The 20,565-nt window shown below is 41.7% G+C and overlaps 1 protein-coding gene across 1 annotated transcript in view; it reads left to right on the forward strand.

Annotated features, from left to right (window-relative positions):
* Positions 1-2,087: 2,087 nt before the first annotated feature.
* Positions 2,088-20,565, forward strand: part of LOC122937328 (collagen and calcium-binding EGF domain-containing protein 1-like) — a 289,937-nt gene continuing 271,459 nt past the window's right edge. The window contains exons 1-2 of the mRNA XM_044292652.1: positions 2,088-3,162; positions 5,703-5,783. Of these exons, the coding sequence (XP_044148587.1) occupies positions 3,056-3,162; positions 5,703-5,783 (188 nt within the window). The 5' untranslated portion in view covers positions 2,088-3,055. The remainder of the gene's footprint in view (positions 3,163-5,702; positions 5,784-20,565) is intronic.

The following is a 20,565-nucleotide window of genomic DNA, read 5'->3' on the forward strand; positions in this document are numbered from 1 at the left end:
GCAGGTCTTCTCATTTAAACAATGTTTCCCCCCATCAAGATCAGTGCCCGCATTCCTGTGAAATATGTGATTTTGTGATATGCAAATTAGCTGCTGGGTGCAACGAGGGTGTCACAGTTGCACCTTGTGGCACTGAAAGCCCCACTACCTATCGATACCCAACTGCAGCATTGAGTGAAAGGGCCAGGCAGGGGAGATGTAATCTTGCCTGGCCCTGTATTCTTGCACGTGCGCAGGCAGCTTAGGAATAAGCGCATGCGCAGTACAGTCCTGATGCTTGCCAGGGCTGCATATTACAGATGGAGCTTTGACAAAAATGTGTGACTTTCCTGCTCTAGCTGGCAGAGATTCTTTAATAAAAAGGTTTTTGGGCTTGTGCATGCAGCACGCCTCATATTGACCTGTCACTCACCAGACGGGTGCGCTGCACTTTTCTTATTAAGGAGTCTTTGATTTTGGGGGGCTACTGACACTGCACCCTATAAAGGTGTCATCTGAGCCTCAGATAGATGTACTGAAGACCAGTGCTCACTAACAAAGCCCCTTTAAGACATTGCGGTTACTAAATATTACAATGAAATGCCTACAATATGAATTACGAAACATTTTACAGTTCAGGAGCAAATGGAAAATTGAGCGACTGCCATTGCGTTCATTGTTTTTTTTTTTTTTTTTAACCCTTTCCCTGTGAAACCTTAGGTTCTGCAGTTTGGACAATCAATTTTTCTAAGCATTGTCCCTTGACCACAGACAGATCACAGCGATCAGCTGGAATCCGTGGGGGGCGGATCCTAGCAAGTGTTCACTATCCCTGCAGTGCCACCACAGGGCAAATGGAGTATTACACCATTCTCACAGTCTGTGTAATGTATGGACTTGTCGGGTCCTCCAAAAAGGGGAAACGCTCTGGCTAATAGAGGAAGACCCAAATAGGACATATGAATATAACTTTTCTAAACCAGATTATCCCTATAATATACCGTAATACTCTCTATAATATACACACACCTGCCAGCCTATAGCCTTGATACATCCTCTTTTGTCAAGCTGTTAAAAAAAGGCGTTCAGCCATCTCTGGTTCTGGTATCTGTTTCTGGGAAAGTTGGATGACAATATATTTTGTCATGGCATAGAGAGTTGTCACCCAGCTTTCCCTGAGTCCTGAAAGGCAAGTGTAAGGAAGAGTGGCGTATGCACACGACCGGTATATATATTATTTTTTTTGTGGACCGTATGCGGAACTATTCATTTCATTGGGTCTGCAAAAAAAAAAAAAAAAACGGAAGTTACTCCATGTGCATTCTATTTCCGTATGTCCGTCCCTGCAAAATAATAGAACATGTCCTATTATTGTTCGAATTATGGACAAGGATAGGACTGTTCCATTAGGGGCCAGCTGTTCCGTTCCGCAAAATACGGAATGTACACGGACGTCATCCGTATTTTTTGCAGAGTGCAAAATACATACGGTCGTGTGCATGAGGCCCTTACTGGGCTGATTTAACAATCAGGGCTTTGGGAAAGCTGGGAGATAAGTCCCTATATCAGGCATGCTCAACCTACGGCACTCCAGCTGTTGCAGAACTATGCCCTGCCGTAGGCTGTTCGGGAATGCTGGGAGTTGTAGTTTTGCAACAGCTGGAGGGCCGCAGGTTGAGCATGCCTGCCCTATGGGATGTTAATGACTTTATTTAAGGGGGGCGAGAGGAGGGGGCTCGTTGATATATTGTTGTTTCGAAAATATTTATTACTGGCAACAATGTCTCCTGTATGTATCGATAGACAGTGGGATTCTTTACATATTATGGGTCTATGGCTGTCAGCTGATGTGCAGTAGTAGATCTGGTGCAATGTGCCACAGTTACAAATTCTGTCTCTTATAGAGGCTGATAATTAGTCCATTACTGTCCAGATGCAGGAGTCCTACACCCCCCTGTGAGGAGGTTAGTAGATGACATACCAAGCTCAGCCCCCTCCCTCTCTGATCACTCAACCTCAGTGCACACCAAAAAAAAAAAAAAAAAGAGAGGAAAGGAAAACATCCCACAAGGTTTACACTCCAAACCTGTCACATGAAAGCATGAAATCAAACCCACCTTGAGGAGCAACACAGGGGCAAGGAGAAGCAGGGGCTGGGTGACAGAGAGACACATATAAGAGCACATTGCAAAAAAAAAGGTGCCAGTGGAAAAACAAATACATGATCAGATATCTGTGCCTTAAGGGGGGAGATTGAAGGGTCTACAGAAGACCCAGAAGATCAGAACAGAGAGAAAGCAGAGGTTAGATAAGAACTGAGAAGAGATAACAGACTCACAACTCACAGCAGAAGCTCCAGAGATAAATCCAGTAGGCTCAAGACCCCCACGAGATCTACAAGAAGAAGAGATCAAGCTCCAAAGCTTAAAACAAAAACAAAAATCACAAGGAAAACAGATCAGGCTCCAAAAGGGGAGAGCAAATTCCATAGGGGATCTGTAAGTGGAAGAGATCAATCTCCAAAGGGGATCTGTTACTAGAAGAGGTCAAGAAGACCTTCAAGGGTTCTGCAAAAAAAAAAAAGAAGGAATCAAGCTCCAAGAAGGAATCTGCTACAAGAAGAGATCAAGACTTTTGAGGAGATCAGCAACAAAAAAGTGGATCTAGCTCCAAAGAAGATCTGCTCAAGAGAGTTCGCAAGAGGAGAGTGGACTTGAAAGGGAACTGCTGTCCTGGAAGCAAAGCAGGAGCTGCCTTGGGACTGTGTGTGAGACTTCCAGTGTCCTTCACTTGTCTTCCAGTGGTCTGTGATCTGCATTTAGAGCTCCACCTCCAATACTATACACCAGGCAGAGCAGCTACAGCTATAGTCTGCCTTGTGCTCCCTCTTCACTGAACCTCACCAGTTCTTCTGCAGGTTTCCACTCTCAGAATCTCCTGAGCGCCCCCTGCAGCCCATCTCTGGTTGTGTTCTGTGTGGCCAGTGCTTGCAACAAGATCATAAAGCCTTGAAGACCACCAGAAGTTGTTGTGGGCAAAAGCAGAAGACTTCACACAGCAGGGCAAGGAGGGGGCAATGTGTGAGAGAGGTGCCCGGAGGATCTGCCTGTGCCTGGGCTGCCTCTTTCTGCTTGTGTCCCTAGGACTGGCTTGGACATACAGGGAGGAGGTGGAAGCAGACAGGTGGGTGCTTCAGGATAATGCTATATTATTATTGCCCAGTGGGAGTGGACAGATGGATTAAATTACCTCCAGGTGAGGAGTCCCTGTGGGCATTACCTGTCATGACCCCCCACCCTGCTGCTGATAATACAACTCTTGGGTGCTGAACAGGACTTCTCAGGTTATTGCATCTATTTTCATTGGGAATTTTTTATTTTTTTTGCAATGGGTGTAGGTGCCCAAAAATGTCAACTGTTCAAGGGGACAATTTTTCAGTAATATCAGTTGTTTTCATAGATGCACAAAAAAGTCAAAGGCTCAAGGGCACAGTTGTTTTCCCCCAAAACTATTGGTTGTTTTCATTGCTTAATCAAAATGTTATTTTTTGCATGTCAATTTTTTCAAAAATATCCCCAATGTTCCTGATGGTAGTTTTGGTAGTTTAAGGAGTTCTGTGAGGTGGCTTGTATTGGGGTCAGACATATTGTAAGGGGCAGCATGTACTGTCTGGTTCTGAGCTTATGAAGACTTAGCTCATGCACATGACCATATATTTTTGTGGTCCTCAAAAAATACTGATGACATCCGTGTGCATTCTGTATTTTGCAGAACGGAACAGCTGGCCCCTGATAGAACAGTGCTATCCTTGTCGATAATGCGGACAATAATAGGACATGTTCAATCTTGTTCGCGGAACGGCCATGCGAACATACGGAAAGGAATGCACACGGAGTAACTTCAGTTTTTTTGCGGACCCGTTGAAATGAATGGTTCCGCATACGGTCAGCAAAAAAAAACAAAAACGGAATGGACACGGAAAGAAAATATGTTCGTGTGCATAAGCCCTTACAGGTAATGCTCCATGGGGGAAAAGTATGCAAATTAGCTCTCCTCTACCGTATTTTGTTTCCAGCTGTAGGTGAGCTGATTTGCATAATTTTGCTAAGGTACTGTATAGCCCCATACATAGATGGATCTATCTATTAATATGTATCATTCTATGGACCCTCGCTCTGATTTTTGTAGAGCAAATTTTTATTTATTTTCCCCATATTTAGTACTGCGCTCCGCTCTGCGTCCCTTTGCCATGTGACAGTCGCACTAAAATTGCAGGCTACTGCCACGCCATGCAACAGTTGTGAGAATTTCATCATGTTTGCAATTTCTGCGATTGCTTCAAGTAGCCTGCGATTTTGATTGTGTTTTAAGTTCGGCGTCTAAAGTTCGGGTTATCGAAGAATCGCGTTATAGATTCTAAATTCCATTATGGTCCGTGGTAGCGGAATCCATAGCGCGATTCTTCGATAACCCAAACTTTAGACGCCGAACTTAACACACAAGTTCGCTCAACACTAGTGGTGATCTCTAGTCTTTATGTTAATCTTGTGGTGCCCCGTATATGATAATCCAATAACTGCTTCACTTTAAGGGCTCATGCACACGACTGTATGTATTTTGCGGTCCGCAAAACACTGATCCGCAAAAAATACGGATGACGTTCGTGTGACATCTGTCTCTTTTTGCGGATCCATTGAAATGAATGGTTTCGCATACAAGCCTGCAAAAAAAAAAAAAAAACGGAACGGACACGGACAAAAAATACGCTCGTGTGCATGAGCCCTAGGGTGGATATAACAACTATTTTACCTTTCCGTATACAGACTATAATCACTCCCATCATCTTCAGCGGAGTTCGCTATCTCATTCTGCTTACACTACAGCCTGTGTCATCGGGAGCCAGAACTTTAACTTTTCATCATGGATAGTGTTGAGCGAACTTGTGTTTTAAGTTTGGCGTCTAAAGTTCGGGTTATCCACGAATCGCGTTATGGACTCCGCTAACACGGACCATAACGGAATTCAGAATCCATAACGCGATTCTTCGATAACCCCAAGCCGAACTTTGGACGCTGAACTTAAAACACAAGTTCGCTCAACACTAATCATGGATGCTTTCTGCCAGAAACAGCGCCACCTTTTTCTATAGGATGGTTCTAGTATTGCAGTTAGGCCCAGTTCACTTGACAGTACTAGACATGGCCTGTGGATGAGGGCGATAAGCAACTGGGGAAGATTCACAGCTCCCTGACCAATGCATAATGTCGGGGCGTGCTGGGAGTTGTAGTTCTGCCACAGCGGGTTGGAGACCATTGCTATAGTGCATCCCATCAGCAGAATACTGGCACAATTTACGACGGTCTATACCCCTTATGTCCTGCTGACAGGTGTGGCATTTGAATGAGCTTTGCCATAGTGCCAATCATAAATAGTGCGGTAAATGGTGCCAGTAGGCTGAAGGAAAGCATTGTGCGTAATGATTACATCACTGCTGTTGTAACTGGTGCCTGTAGGCTGCAGGAAAGCACCGTGAGATATGATTGCACCATTGATATCTGGTTTTGCTGTAGTGTCACAGTAGATCCCAGTCTAATATTCTATTAGGCAATTGCTCACAGTGCAATTCCCTAATGCAATAAGGCAGCTCCAAACACCATTCTGTGCTTTCCCATGTTCCTCCTCCATCCTTATGTTGACTCTTGTTTGTTCCTTATGATCTATAGGGAAGTCTGTTCAGAGAGCAAAGTCACCACTACCAAGTACCCCTGTCTTAAATCTACCGGAGAGCTGACTACCTGCTTCAGGTAAGTCCTGTGCTTCATTTGCTATGACTGGCAGATACTGATATTCACAAGTGCTTGATGCTGAGATAAGCGGCGTGTGGAGATAAGCAGCGTGTCCGGGCAGCAGAGCCAGTCAATGGTCTACATCCGTGGGATTAACCCCTTTATTGCCCTGTGCTATCGATTTTTTTACAGTGTTGTCTTGGATGTTGCCGTTTTAACCGTGTAGAGAGAAGAATAATCTTTGGATGTGGTTGGAGTGAAGTCAGACTAGGATGTCAGAACCCATCTGTTTATTCCATGAATGGGGATTTCACGTGACCTCAGCGTTGTGGATGCATAAGTCCATTGGTTGCAGTTTTCATACTTCTAATATGTGTGTGAACTAATGTAGAAGTTTGTATTTAAAGCGACAGTCCACGTAAGGCCAGATGTTTTTGTTTCTTAAAGCTACAGTACAGGGTGAGTCAGAAAGCAGGAATCACAAAAGACCTTGTTGAGCTGAAACGTCGCGTATCCACAGGGGTGAAGAAAAGCATTAAATTTTTTTTTTTATTGATTTTGGAGTGCTGCCTTTTTGCTACTTTGTGTATTGGGCAATAGTCTAGTCCCTTCGGACGTGCACCCTTTCAAGTTGCATGTAGTGCTGCCAGATTTTTGCTATAGATAGACACAAATAAATATTAGATAAGATAGGAGACAAACAGATAGACATAACATAGATAGATAATTAGATCAAGACAGATAATAGATAAACAAAGATCTGGCAGCACGCCAAGGTCAGTGAAATGTACAAAATGTATTCACCTACACATCTCACTACATTTGGAATGCTGCCACATATTATTCATCTTACTATACCAATGAGGGTTTCAGTCGTACCCCTTGGATCTGCACCCAGTATTCGTTTTCTTCTGTCCTGCTTCTATTTTCTGGTTGTATAGATGGATGTGAGATAGATAGATAGATAGATAGATATGAGATGGATAGATAGATATGAGATAGATATGAAATGGATAGATAGATAGATAGATAGATAATAGATAGATATGAGATAGATAGATAATAGATAGAGAGATATGAGATAGATAGATAGAGAGATAGGAGATAGATAGAATTTTTATTTTGATATAAAAAAGATGGATAATGAAACAGAAAGAAAGAAAAAAGAAGAATGTGAGATAGACATTTTTTTTAGATGGATAGATAATGAGAAAGGAAGAAAGAATAGAAAAATGGGAATTAGCGCTCATGTGCACAACCGTATTTATGTATCTATCTAGATGGATAGATATGAGATATATAGATAGATATGAGATAGATAGATAGATAGATATGAGATAGATGATAGATATGAGATAGATAATAGATAGATAGATAGATAGATAGATGATAGATAGATATGAGATAGATAGATAGATAGATAGATATGGGATAGATATGAGATAAATAGATAGATATGGGATAGATGGATAGATATGAGATGGATAGATAGATAGATATGAGATAAATGAATAGATAGATATGAGATAGCCCTGCTCATAATGGAGATGTCTCCTATAAAACAGAGATGTGTCAGGGAATTGTCCTTTGTTTGATGATTGTTTATTATTTTCTATGTTCTTGTTTATGAATTGCCGCTATTTATTTATTTCCCTCACTCATATAGCGCTGACATATTCCGCAGCGCTTTACAGACATAATCATCACTCACTGTAAACCGGAGTACACAGAGGAAACCCACGCAGACACGGGGAGAACATACAACTCCATGCAGATGATGTCCTTGGTCGAATTCAGACCTAGGACTCCAGCGCTAACCACTGAGCGACAACTTCTATGCGTCTCTATGGTAACAGACTACAAACTGAGCATGTTGTAGTCTGTCCCTGCTGTCATGTGTCCCTCTTCTGCTGTCTCTAGGTTGCCAAGAAGAAGGGGGCAGAAGGATGGGGGTAACCCATGACTGTAGGATTGGACTACGCTCACATGGTCTGTTTAGAGTCGGTCACCATAGAAGCATCGTCTTGCCTACGAGCTGCATACCAAAAATAACAGGAGAGTTTTAATCAAGACGATTCGCTAAGTTCTTTCTTTTTTATAAAATTTTAGATATGTTAGAGAAAATAATGGTTGTATAAGTATTCGTACCCTATAAATATCTGGCCATGTATACTGTATGAAGATATCCGGGATGGAAAGTTACTGTCCGTGTTCATATAAGGATGGTTCGGTTGGTTGAGCTTTGCTGCGGGATTTTCCTGCCGCTGTGATGTCATGTCTTAGATCGCTGCAGACTTAGATCCTTGTTAACATAAGACTGGACCATTGTGTGATCATTGTGATTGTCTGGCAGGATTAGACTGTAATGAGCACTTCGTCTCTCTCCTCGGATTCCGACTTTTACTCGTTACGGACGAGACTGTACTTTTATGGCAGCGGCTCTCGTGCCACGCTGTGACAGCGAGGATGCATCTTACTCGCTGCTTTTTATTAGGTGATACGTAAAAATAAATATCGGTTCATGTGACACCTCCGTGGAAATCAGCGCTCGCTGGTGCACATTTTTGTGGCCTTGAATTGTGTCAGATCACCAGCATGTAGTTTTCTGATACATGATATCCACTTACCTTACATTAGATAGAGCTATTCGTTACCCCGCTGTCAGCCGTTATAGAGGTCCATGTCCAGAACAGAAGAAGAGGATTCCTTGTGGGAAACTGTAGTTTTTATGCTTGTATATTAGTCAATTGCATGATTGGCAATTCCATTATGCACTTCTGCACACGACCGTATGGCTTTTTCAGTGTTTTGCGGTCCGTTTTTCACGGATCTGTTGTTCCGTTTTTTTTTTTTCCCATTGTGTTTCCGTTTCCGTTCCGTTTTCCATGAGGCATATACAGTATATAGTAATCACATAGAAAAAATTGGGCTGGGCATAAAATTTTCAATAGCTTGTTCTGCAAAAACGGAACGGATATGGAAGACATACGGATGCATTTCTGTATGTGTTCCATTTTTTTTGCGGACCCATTGACTTGAATGGAACCACGGAACGTGATTTGCGGGCAATTATAGGACATGTTCTATCTTTCAACGGAACGGAAATACGGAAACGGAATGCATACGGAGTAAATTCCGTTTTTCTTGCGGAACCATTGAAATGAATAGTTCCGTATACGGACCGTATACGGAACGCAAAAAACGGCCCGTAAAAAAACTTTTGTGTGAAACAGGTCTTATGGAGAGGTTTCCGTGTAGCTTATCTAAGCTTCGATCTTTTATGGCAGACTGTGTCTTCTGGGACATCCGACTACGCTTTTATAATATTATTGTAAATGGCAGACTCTCTCCAAACTTGGGGTGCAGGTTTAGAGTCAGAATCATCTCATCTGAAAAAAGAGGTTGTGCTAATGATGGGTGGATGGGATAGCCATTTGATCTGCAATTTCTTGTTTTTTTTCCTTTTGATTTTTATGCTTGTATTTTAGGGGATTGCATGTTTTTTAGAATCTACCGACAGAGGAGTAATCTGATGCTCCTTCACTTCTATACAAAACTTATAACACACACTCCTCTTACCGTGTATAATACTGCTGTGTTTTTATACCTTTTGGGCCCCCTTGGCACGAGGGCCTGGGTATAATCCCCAGCCCTCCGATGCTTATGCCCCAATATTTGTGTCCAAAATAATTTTAAAAGGCCAAGGAGGGACACTATCAGTAGCGCACCATGGCAAATTCCTCTAACTCTGCCCAATGCCTATCTATACATGCCCAATCCCACCCAGCCCCCTTTGAGCCCTCACCCAGTACAGTAGTTATACCCCATTAGTGTCCCCTTCACAGTGGGTATGCCCCCTTAGTGCCCCATTCACAGTAGTTACACCCTCTTGGTGCCCACACAGTAGTTATACCTCCTTATTGCCCTCCACAGTAGGTATGATCCCATAGCACCCCCACAAAGTAATTGTGCCCCCTTATTGCCAGTCACGGTAGTTATGACCCCTTAGTACACCCTTTACAGAACTCATGCCCCCACAAAGTAGGTATGACCCCTAAGTGCCTCCACATAGAAGTAGTTATGCCCTCCTAGTGCACCCACACAGTAGTTATGCCCTCCTAGTGCACCCACACAGTAGTTATGACCCCTTAGTGCCTCCACATAGAAGTAGTTATGCACTCTTAGTGCACCCACACAGTAGTTATGCCCTCCTAGTGCACCTACACAGTAGTTATGACCCCTTAGTGCCTCCACATAGAAGTAGTTATGCCCTCTTAGTGCACCCACACAGTAGTTATGCCCTCCTAATGCACCCACACAGTAGTTATGCCCCCTTAGTGTCCCTTCACTATAGTTATGCCCTCATAGTGCACACAAATAGTAGTTATGCCATCTTAGTGCCCCCTTCACAGTAGTTATGCCCCGTTAGTGTCACAACACAGTAGTTACACCCCCTTAGTGCTGACACAGTACTTATTCCCTCATAGTACCCCAAACACAGTAGTTATGCCCGCTTGGTGCCTCCTTCAGAGTAGTTATGCCCCCTTAGTGCCTTATTTACAGTAGTTTTCCCCCTTTGTGCCCCAAAAACAGTAGTTCAATTTGGGCTACTCCTGCTGGATCTGGGACGGTTGGGAGGTATGCTCATGTATTAAGACATCCATGACACTTGGGCCCCACAGATAAGGACTCTGCAGTGGGGTTGCTGTGGAGCAGCTTTTGATGCAGTTGAAGGCCTCATGCACACAACCATAGTTTCCCATTCCTTTCAAACAAAAATAGACTGTGTCCTATTCTTGTCCGTTTGGGGATGAAAATAGGCATTTCTAACAGAGGGCAGGACGTATCGATACGCAAAATGCTAAACACACATGGCCGGTATCCATGTTTTGTGGATCCGCAATTTTGGGACTACAAAAAACGGTTACGGCCGTGTGCATGAGGCCTAAGGCTGATCTCCACAGTCTTTCCACTTTTTTAATCACAGAGTCCCCCGAGCTTCTTGAAAATGCACAGTCCCTGCCCTCTGCTTCAAATTCTCCTCTCTCTCTCTGTGATTTATCTTGTAAGGTTTTACACACAAAAACATAAAATGCCAGATTTTTTAGCAACCAGGAAAAAGGCAGCAAATTAATTACGGAAGCTGTTTCTCTTTGCCAGGTGTAGCAGGGCTGAGTTTTTGAGTTTTTACATAGGACTGCAGGTAAACCATCTGCCATGTCTCACCTTTTTATCCAGATGCACTCGCAGCACAGCTCACCGGAGTGAAATGACAGATTTGCCTCTGCTACATCTGCACTTTAATATACATGTGTTTTAAATACTGAGTTGCTCTTCAAACTGTCTGTGAGCTCCTTGTTATTGGTGAGCGTCCTTCATGCGGCTCTTGAGATACATTCCTTACATTGCGCAGGCGGCTTGCCTGACAATGCTCTGCTTGAAAACCAGAAGTGGCGAAGATATGGTCTGAAGTGTCTAACCTGGAGCTGTCTGTGTGACAGCCTGTAGAAGAGATGCTATCTGTATAAAAATATACACGGATAGCCAAGGTGACGGGGCTGGTAGGCGTCCAACGCTTTCTTTATATTCCCTGAAGCAACACGTGGCATGAGAGATATCCTCACCGCAGTATGTGTATATAATATATATGTATATATTAGTTTCTGGACAATGCATAAGGAATAAGTCATTGCTTCATCTTCTAGACCAGGAGTAGGCAACCTCCGGCACTCCAGCTGTTGTGAAACTACAACTACCAGCATGCATACTTGCTCTGCTCTTCTAAGAGCTCTCATAGAAATGAATAGAGCATGCTGGGCACTGTAGTTTCACAACGGCTGGAGTACCAAAGGTTGCTGATCCCTGTTCTAACCTATGAGATCAATACCTCTGCCGTCCCATGACTGCTGGGAATCGCTTTGTATACCTAGTCTCTTGTGCTCATGATGGGTGGATGACTAGCCAACTGAACTGGAATGTTTTTGTGTTTTTTTTGCCATTGATTTGTATGGAAATTCTTTTTGTCTGATGGATAAAGCTAGCCCCATAGTCCACTAAAATCTACAGTCCTTTTTTACCTATACCTCATGCATCTCGCTTTATCCATTTAGCATGCAAAAGCTGAAAGAAAAGACAAAAAAGTTCACCTTTACAAATAATATTTTTTTTATTTTGCCAGTGCATCAAAAAAATGAAACAACTTTGCAAAGTGTTTCAAACTGTATTGTTTCCTGTATATGTCTCCATGGTAACAGACTACAAACAAACCCTGTGTAGTCGGATCTGCCTCTTACGTCTTTCTAAAGGTCCCATTCCATGGGAAGACAGAGCAGCAGATTGTCGGGAGGGAAGCGTTTCTTTCCGGCAATCGCCTGCTCGTCAGCGGAGGAGAGCTCTGCATTTACATGTATGGGGAGGAGCGATCACTAATGCCATCGCTCGTCCCCTTAATGACTTGTTGTTTGCGGGCAGCAGATGGTGTTTACACAGCACGATCTGCTGCCGCCAAACAGTGATTTTTGGCTGCTCCTAAAAGATCGAATTACCCAATGTAATCGGCAGTACATTTACACCGCCAGATATTCGCTGCCTAGCGGTCCTATCTTCGGGATTCTCGCCCGTGTAAAGGTCCCTCTTCTTTTCTAATGGATACAAGAAGTGAAGTGTTATTACGAAGACACATAGGCGGCCTATAAGCTGCAGACATTAAAAAGTTTAATTTAGACTATTTGCAAAGTTGCTTCTGTTTTAATTTTAGATGCCTTGGAATAAAATAGGAAGCCTCATCACGGAAATGGTTAAGGATGAGCTTGAGCACATGGATAAAGTATGTGGCTCATAAAGTGGGGAGAATCTCCGAGTAACTTAATTCAGGAAATTCTTATTAGTGTAATCATGTCCCAGTCACCGTCTTGTGAGCAATCCCTTCTCCACCAGTTTGGCAAGAGGAAAATGACTGAGAAGCGCGGCACAGTCGCTGATTGAAGAAGAGGAAATTCCTATCAGCCAGCATGGCCGATGTGCAGAGACGTGTGTGTTCTGTGTTATATACACATCACTGCTTTGTGTCACTTGTTGTATCTTTTACAAGTTGCATTTATTGGCTTGGAAAATGTGAAAACCGTATATAAAATAAAAAATTTGGATAGTAAGATATAGATAGATAGATAGATAGATATGAGATATAAGGATAGATAGATAGATAGATATTAGATAGATAGGAGATAGATAAGAGATATAAGGATAGATAGATAGAAAAGATAAATCAATAGATATTTTTATTTAGATATAAGATAGATGGGCAGTCAGGTAAAGAAAAAAGAAAGATAGAAATTTTTTTGAAAAATGTGAGATATATAATGAAAAAGATAAAAGGAAGATAGATATGAGATGGATAGATAGATAGAATTTTTATTTTAATATAAGATGTGGATAATAAAAAGGATCCGTTCGGGGCCGCTTGTGAGAGCCTTCAAACGGAACTCGCAAGCGGAGCCCCGAACGCTAATCTGAAAGAAGCCTTACACCGCTGATACTCCACTCAAATGGAGACAACTCTGATCCCAGTCAGTGATATCTGTGTTGCCGCTCTCACGCTATTGCTCCCCTACGACGTGATTAAAGGGATGTCCTCAAAGGGCCGAAGGAAAAGTTTTTTAGAAACTAAAAAAAATCAAGGAAAAGTAAACAAATAAAAACATTTACCTTTTTCAGTTACACAGACATTCATTCATAAAAAGTAAAAAAAATGTACACAATTGGTATCACCACATCTGTATAAAGCCTCATTCCACAAAATGAACACAATATTTATCATGTACATAAAAAAGTGTTCAAAAAGTTGTATGTATCTAAGAATTACATCAACGAAAACTAAAATGTTATGGGTATTATTATATTTGGTATCTTAGTAAATGTACTGACCTGCAGAATAAAGATTTCTTATCATATCACCGTGAACGCCTAAAAAACAAAACCCAAAAAACAGCGGCAGGATTCCTGTGTTATTTCATCCCCTCACTTTGAAAAAAGTTAATCAAAGTTATACAGTGTATTAGCTGTAGCCCCAAATTGGTGGCCTTGGTAATATAAGTCCTCCTGCAAAAAGAATAAAAACTCATATCAAAGAAAAATTTGTAAAAAATTATGGCTTTTGAAATATAATGAAAAAATATGTCCCAAAATAGTGTGAAAGGGTTAAAGAACATTGATTCACGGGAGTCCATAATTATGGCAGACTGATACTTGAGATTTCAGCGCTCGGGCACATGTTCTGCATCAGTATGGAGCGTCATTTAGGGTTTTTTGGGACTTTTGATTGATTTGTTATGTCATGTTTTTTATTGCGTTGTGTTTTTTTTATATGGGGTTTGTATGACATTCCTACATTCTATATACTGATACCGAGAAACCAGTCATACAACCTTTCTCCTCTCTTACTGGACATGTTACATTCGGAGGTCCTCGCTCTCCTGCCCAGAGGCTTCACAATTAACCTCCGTGATCTGAAGGCTTATATAAGTCTCCCAAATGACATAGTACATGAAATAAGACCCCTTCCCTGACAACCACTCTTCAGGAGGTTTCTTCTTCGGTTCCAGAACCCTGCACTAATTTGATTAGGAATGGGGGAAAAAATTGTGTAAATTGGTTTAAAGGGGTTTTCTGTTTTTTTTTAAGTGGTGACCTATGAATAGGTCATCAGTATTTGATCAGTAGGAGTCTGACACCTGGGACCCCCACTGATCAGCTGTTTGAGAAGGCACCTGTGGTCACGACAAACTTCTCGCAGCATTGCCTAGGCCATGCCACGTCATGTTCATCGGTCACGTGGCCTAGAGGCTGAGTGCGATACCAAGTACAGCCACTATACAATGGACGGCGCTGTGCTTGGTAAGCTGCAAGAAGGCCGCAACGCACACAGGAGAGCCGCTGCCTTCTCAAACAGCTGATTGGTGGGGGTTCCGGATGTCAGACCCCCCACCGATCAGATACTCGATGACCTATCCCGAGGGCGGTGGTAAAATTTTAACAGCGCTCGGTCCGTAGCTTACGCTGCACGGGAAGGGGCGTTCTCCAAGAGCAATATGAAAGTAATCCCAGCATACGCTTTTAAATTCAGCACAGTGTATACTTTTATTCCAGCATACAGATATAGTTTTACAGGTTGCGTTTTGGCCTGTCCAGCCTTCCCCCAACTGATATAAAAAATGACCAGTCGGCATCAATGTATAGGCAAAGTAATCAGGTCACATGCAAGTGACGTCATCCACTCATTAACAAAACAGAAAGGGTAAACAAACCAATCGAAATCAAAAGCACTGGTGAAAAAGATACAATAGTCCAATAAATAACTGGCCATTTTTTTTTTAGCTCAGTTGAGGAAGGCTGGACGGGCCGAAACGCGTCCTGTAAAACTCTATCTGTATGCTGGAATAAAAGAATACACTGTGCTGAATTGAAAAACGTCTGCCGGGATTATTTTCATACTATCCAGAGGATAGCTCATCAGTTAAAAAAAAATCTCAGAAAAACCCTTTGATTTTAGATGCATTCAAAAATATTATTTATACAAAGTATCCTAAATTTATGACTTTGGACTCTTTTTAAAAATGTGATTTGATATGGCAAAGGAGAGATATGGGCCACTGTGCCTCCTTAGCTAATTTCAGTTGAGTTATTGAAGACAGGCCCTGTCAATGAAATAAACATTGCAGGGCAAAGCATTCTGGGTTTGGTTAGAAAACCCAGCAGGAAATTGATGAAAACAGGAAGTTCAGCAGGTAAACATCCTGCCAGGATGCAGTGATGCTGAGAGCAGGGGAAAGAAAGTTCTGACATGAAAAAACAGGTATATGGGGTACTTAATAAAGATTTAAAATAAATAATTATGGGGCCGGAGAACCCCTCTAAGGTGTTTATGGTAGCAGGCTCTCCTTCACTACTTTTGGGTTTTGTTCTCATGGATTACATTGGTCACCATTGCACATAGTGGCGTACATAGAGAAGTAAGGGCCCCATAGCAAGGATCAAACCCGGCCCCCCCACACAGGACACAAGGGTTTCTGCCTAAACCCCTTTCAATGACTCTTGGCCCATTTTTTCCACTGCCCTTGTTTGCTAAACATTGTTCCTTTTAGAGGGTAGAGTCCTGACCAAGTTTTCGCCCCCAGAAGAATAGGAGATAATCTCAACTAAGACTGGGCCCCCTCTTTCCCTGGGCCCCACTAGCAGTCACATGGTCTGCCGCTATGGTAGTTACTAGTGTTGAGCGCGGATATTCGAATTACGAATATTTATATCAAATATTGCAACTTCAAGAATTCGTGAATATATACCTAAGAAGGAAAAAAATGACGAATATTCTAAAAAAGAAATATATAGCATGTTTTCAGATGTTAAAAAATGACGAATATTTGATATAACGAATATATAGCACTATATTCAATATAGTGCTATATATTTCTTTTTTAGAATATTTGTAATTTTTTTCCATCTGAAGTCATGATTCCCTCCTGATTAAGTTGCTTGTGGGCCAATGACTAATTGGCCCACAAGCAAGAAGCATGGGAGGAATCATGTTTTTAGATCGAAAAAATAACGAATATTCTAAAAATGAATATATAGCACTATATTCTAAATAGTGCTATATATTCGTTTTTTAGAATATTCGTCATTTTTTTTCCATCTGAAGTCATGATTTCTCCCTGCTTAAATTGCTTGTGGGACAATGACTTCAGATGGAAAAAAATGACGAATATTCTAAAAAATGAATATATAGCACTATATTCTATAGTGTTATATATTCGTTTTTGACCCACTTCACATTATGCGATTTTTACATTGCAGATTTTTCGCAATCGCCAAATAATCTCGAATACGAATATTCGCGACCTATGTGATGAATATTCTACGAAATATCGCGAATTCGAATATAGTACCTGCCTTGCACAGTAGTTCAGTATGTGTCTCATTCCGCTACAGGACTCTCCATCCTAAGAAGATGAGCACACCACATTCCCATACACTATCGTGAAATTCTGGTTTATATCATAATAATGTGCGGAGGGTTGAAATTGCCCAGAGCAGTATAGTGTATGACCAGCCCGCCAGCAATGTGTTTACATGTAAAGAATTGGAAGCCACACATGTAATCTCTCCATACTCTTAACAGTTCCCTTGATAGTCTTGCTTTTCCTGTGTTGGACGTCCGTTCTGCTCTTCCATAAATGTCTATGTTTGGATGATTTTACCATTGTACTTCATGTAAAGTGCTCACAGAAGTACTAACCACACAATAATGCACAACTTGAGTGACCCAAAGGTTGATGATGGCCTTCAAAGTCCACCAGATAGAAGTGAAGTTTACTATGCACTCTCGTAATGTCGAATAGTAACTCCACAATACCACCAAAACCCGATTATCAGATCCATTTCAACTTTTCTGTCCAACCCGGGGAGGGTATTAAAAGACTGCAACAGGGAGTAACGGGTGACCACTGAGGAAGAAGGTCAGGAATAGACTTCGAAACGCGTCTGGTATAAATAATATAATACCTGTATACCCTGCTATAAGATGAAATATACCAGGCAATCAATGTGGAAGCGCTTCTATAAATCACATTAAAAAATATCCTAAACAAATACATCGGAGCTAACACATATACGCGGGACGCCAAGCTGGAAACAACACGTGAGACGCGTACAGCAGGTAAATACCCAGCTATACACCAACAGTGAGTGCTCCGAGCGGACGCCGGAACAGCGGCCAGCATACCCGTGCACAGTGGGATGCCACTGTAGAACACCGGTGAGTACTGGTTCACTATCACAACTAATTATATTTATTATTAAATGAACATAATACTCAAAACATTGAAACATAATTCTTGATGGCTCTTTGTTAGCCTCTTATGAACTATAATAAACAGAAGCTATTCTTAAAGTGGTGGTATGGTATCACTCATCAGCATTGAGTGTAATAAGGTAACTGACTGAATTCGTTGACATTGCAAACAGTGATAAGGCAAATGCAACTTTACTGGGGCAAATCTATATTCCATATTTATATACCTTGATTCAATTGGGATACGGAACGAACTGAAGGCCTCTTTCTGGTTCCTTCTGCCATCTTGTGGTGAAGTGGAATTGGATTTGTTATGAAAGTAAAAATAATAACAATAACTTACCTTATAGTGCTGCAAACCAATGAACATTGAGTTAATTGTGTCACAAAAGCGCCAGACCTTGGCAACACAAGACGGTGGTGACTGCAGAAAGATCTTATGTGGACTGACATATAACTCACAGTGTCAACCAAATAGTTGAATTCATCATTCTGAATTTTTTATATATTTTACCTTATATTTTAGGGGGAGATTTATGCTACTTGATCTACTTGTGTGTTTCCACGCTATTCTTATTAAACTAGAGATATATACTGTATGTAACTCTCTGCGTTGACCTCAGATATAGAGTGCCAGTCTTTACAACAAATTAAACAGTTCCCTAATATATTTGCTTCCAAACCATAGGTACAGGTCCATGGTTGTCCTTTGTGGTGGAAGATGCTCCTCAACGAAATCTCTGGTGGTCACTATGTCTTGACCCTTGAACCAGACACTGTAATTTTAGGTTAGTGGTTCATTTGACTACATGATCAAGTTATGACTTGTGTTGAAGGATCTACTGTAATTAAACCAAGGGGTTATATGCAGACAGATCAAGATGAATATTAGGAGCCTGGTAACAAATGCACCTAGATATGCACTCCTGACAATATACAGTACTTTTTGGAATTTTTTCTGTTAAGGTTCATACTACTTGGACACTACGAAAGACGGATGGTCTCCTGGATTTGACTGAAACTTCCCCATAACATTAGATTATCATCAGTTGAACCTGATGATTTTGGATATCTAAAGTGTGTGGGGTCCTCCCATCTCTTCCCTGACAGTAACTGTGGGGGAAGTGAAGGATCGGGCAAGTTCAATTTCAATGCTCTATACTTTAGTTCTCCCAGGAGATAAACAGTCACCAGAGGTGTCTCGCAACAGCTTTCTCCTCTCTAGACCATGAACACAATGCATACTTGGCCAAACCAAATGGGAAATTTAGGTGTATGGCCACCTTTTATTGTATGTCTACATCATCTTTGCAGAAGTGTAATAGAGCACTGGCATGTATGGTACATAATGGCTAAGGGATTACCCAGAAAGCCACCACATGGCATGAAAAACTAAACCTGTCCATTGACTTTCATCTGTAGCCTATTGTATCAGCAGGCATGGTGCTTGAAGTTGACGATAGCATTGTAAAACTGAGGATAGATTTAAACTTTTGAGAGACTTGGAGAACCTCTTTAAGAAGCCTAGGTTGCCTGAGTTGGTTTGGAAGCCGCTACAAAGAGCAGGTCCCACTCTAGAGGAAGGACATGATCATGTAGTACATGGTGTCCATTGTTCGGAATAGGCGCCATGTACGTGATACAACATTTCCCCTCTGATGGGGTGACCCACAGAACTTTATAAGCTATTGCTATCTTTCTGAGGGGAAGCTGTCCAGATGGACAACCCCTCTAATGATAATTACTAAGGATTCAACTTAAACAATCCTGATGGTTAATGACCTTGCCAAGATTGGGGGCAAGTCTGTACATTTATGGCCACCTTAAAGGCAATGTCTTATATGTAAGTTGTCTGACCCCCACCTCATTTTTAGTTATTGGACTAAAGCCTCCCGCTCATTAAAGAAGGAGAGACAGGGTAGCTGTATATACAGCCTTATCTGTATGTATAGCATTATTATCCTGCCTTGTCTAGGCCTCCAGTGTTACAACAGAACGATCACTAATTATCACCCTTGTGATAATGATGTGACTCTGTTCATTCATTCCTAGTCTATCCAGAAAAGCTAACAAGTGATTTGCAAAAAAGCAGGACATTTCTTCAGATTTTCTCTGCTCTAGTGGCCAGTGTGAGCACTGACCTATTTCCTACACTGCAATTTTTTTGTATGTGGGAGGTAGCAAAATATATAAGAAATAACACCCTAAATATGTTTATCATAAAAGCCTTATTTAAATAGTGTCACATGAAAAGTAGGATAATGGGATCCTCATCTTGTCTGTTCTTGGACATCTGTATCTTGTGAAGTGCCTGTAAAACCTCAGATGATGGGAATATAATGTACCATGGCCTTCACAATCACCATGTTTGACTGATGATGAAAATGATGATGATGAAGATGGGAGACGCTCTGTGTAGACTGACAGGAGGAGTAATGGGGCCGGGCAATTATAGTTTGTGGTTTTGTAAATCACTGACAGGACTTTGCTCTGATTTTAGTCTCATTTCTTCTGTCATATTATCTCGGCCTGAACTGTCTGGATGAAATAACATTGTTTTATCCTTTAACAACTTGAACGTCTACGTTACATTCACATATGAAGGTTCCCATCTTTGTGAGGTAGAAGCAGAAACCTAATTACTAGAGAGGCTATTTTAGACTAACCGTCTTATATTGTGGGACCACCCAGTCCTTAGCTTTCTCCATAGACATGTAATAGAGATGCCTGACAGGAGTGGTTTCAGTCATCATCCATGAGGTACAGTACAAGCAATCTTTCAAAAAACACCGCATTCATGGCCATCAATTCAGTCTACGGGACACAGTATTATAACCTATGACTTATGGCTCGTGTTGACCCATGTAGGGGAAACTTGGACACTATACTATAAACATCACTTGCATACAGGTCCAGATTAAGGTTTGTGGGGGCCCCCAGCGTACCACTGGGAGG

This window comes from Bufo gargarizans, chromosome 1 (assembly GCF_014858855.1).
Source record: "Bufo gargarizans isolate SCDJY-AF-19 chromosome 1, ASM1485885v1, whole genome shotgun sequence".
Classification (NCBI taxonomy): Eukaryota; Metazoa; Chordata; class Amphibia; order Anura; family Bufonidae; genus Bufo; species Bufo gargarizans.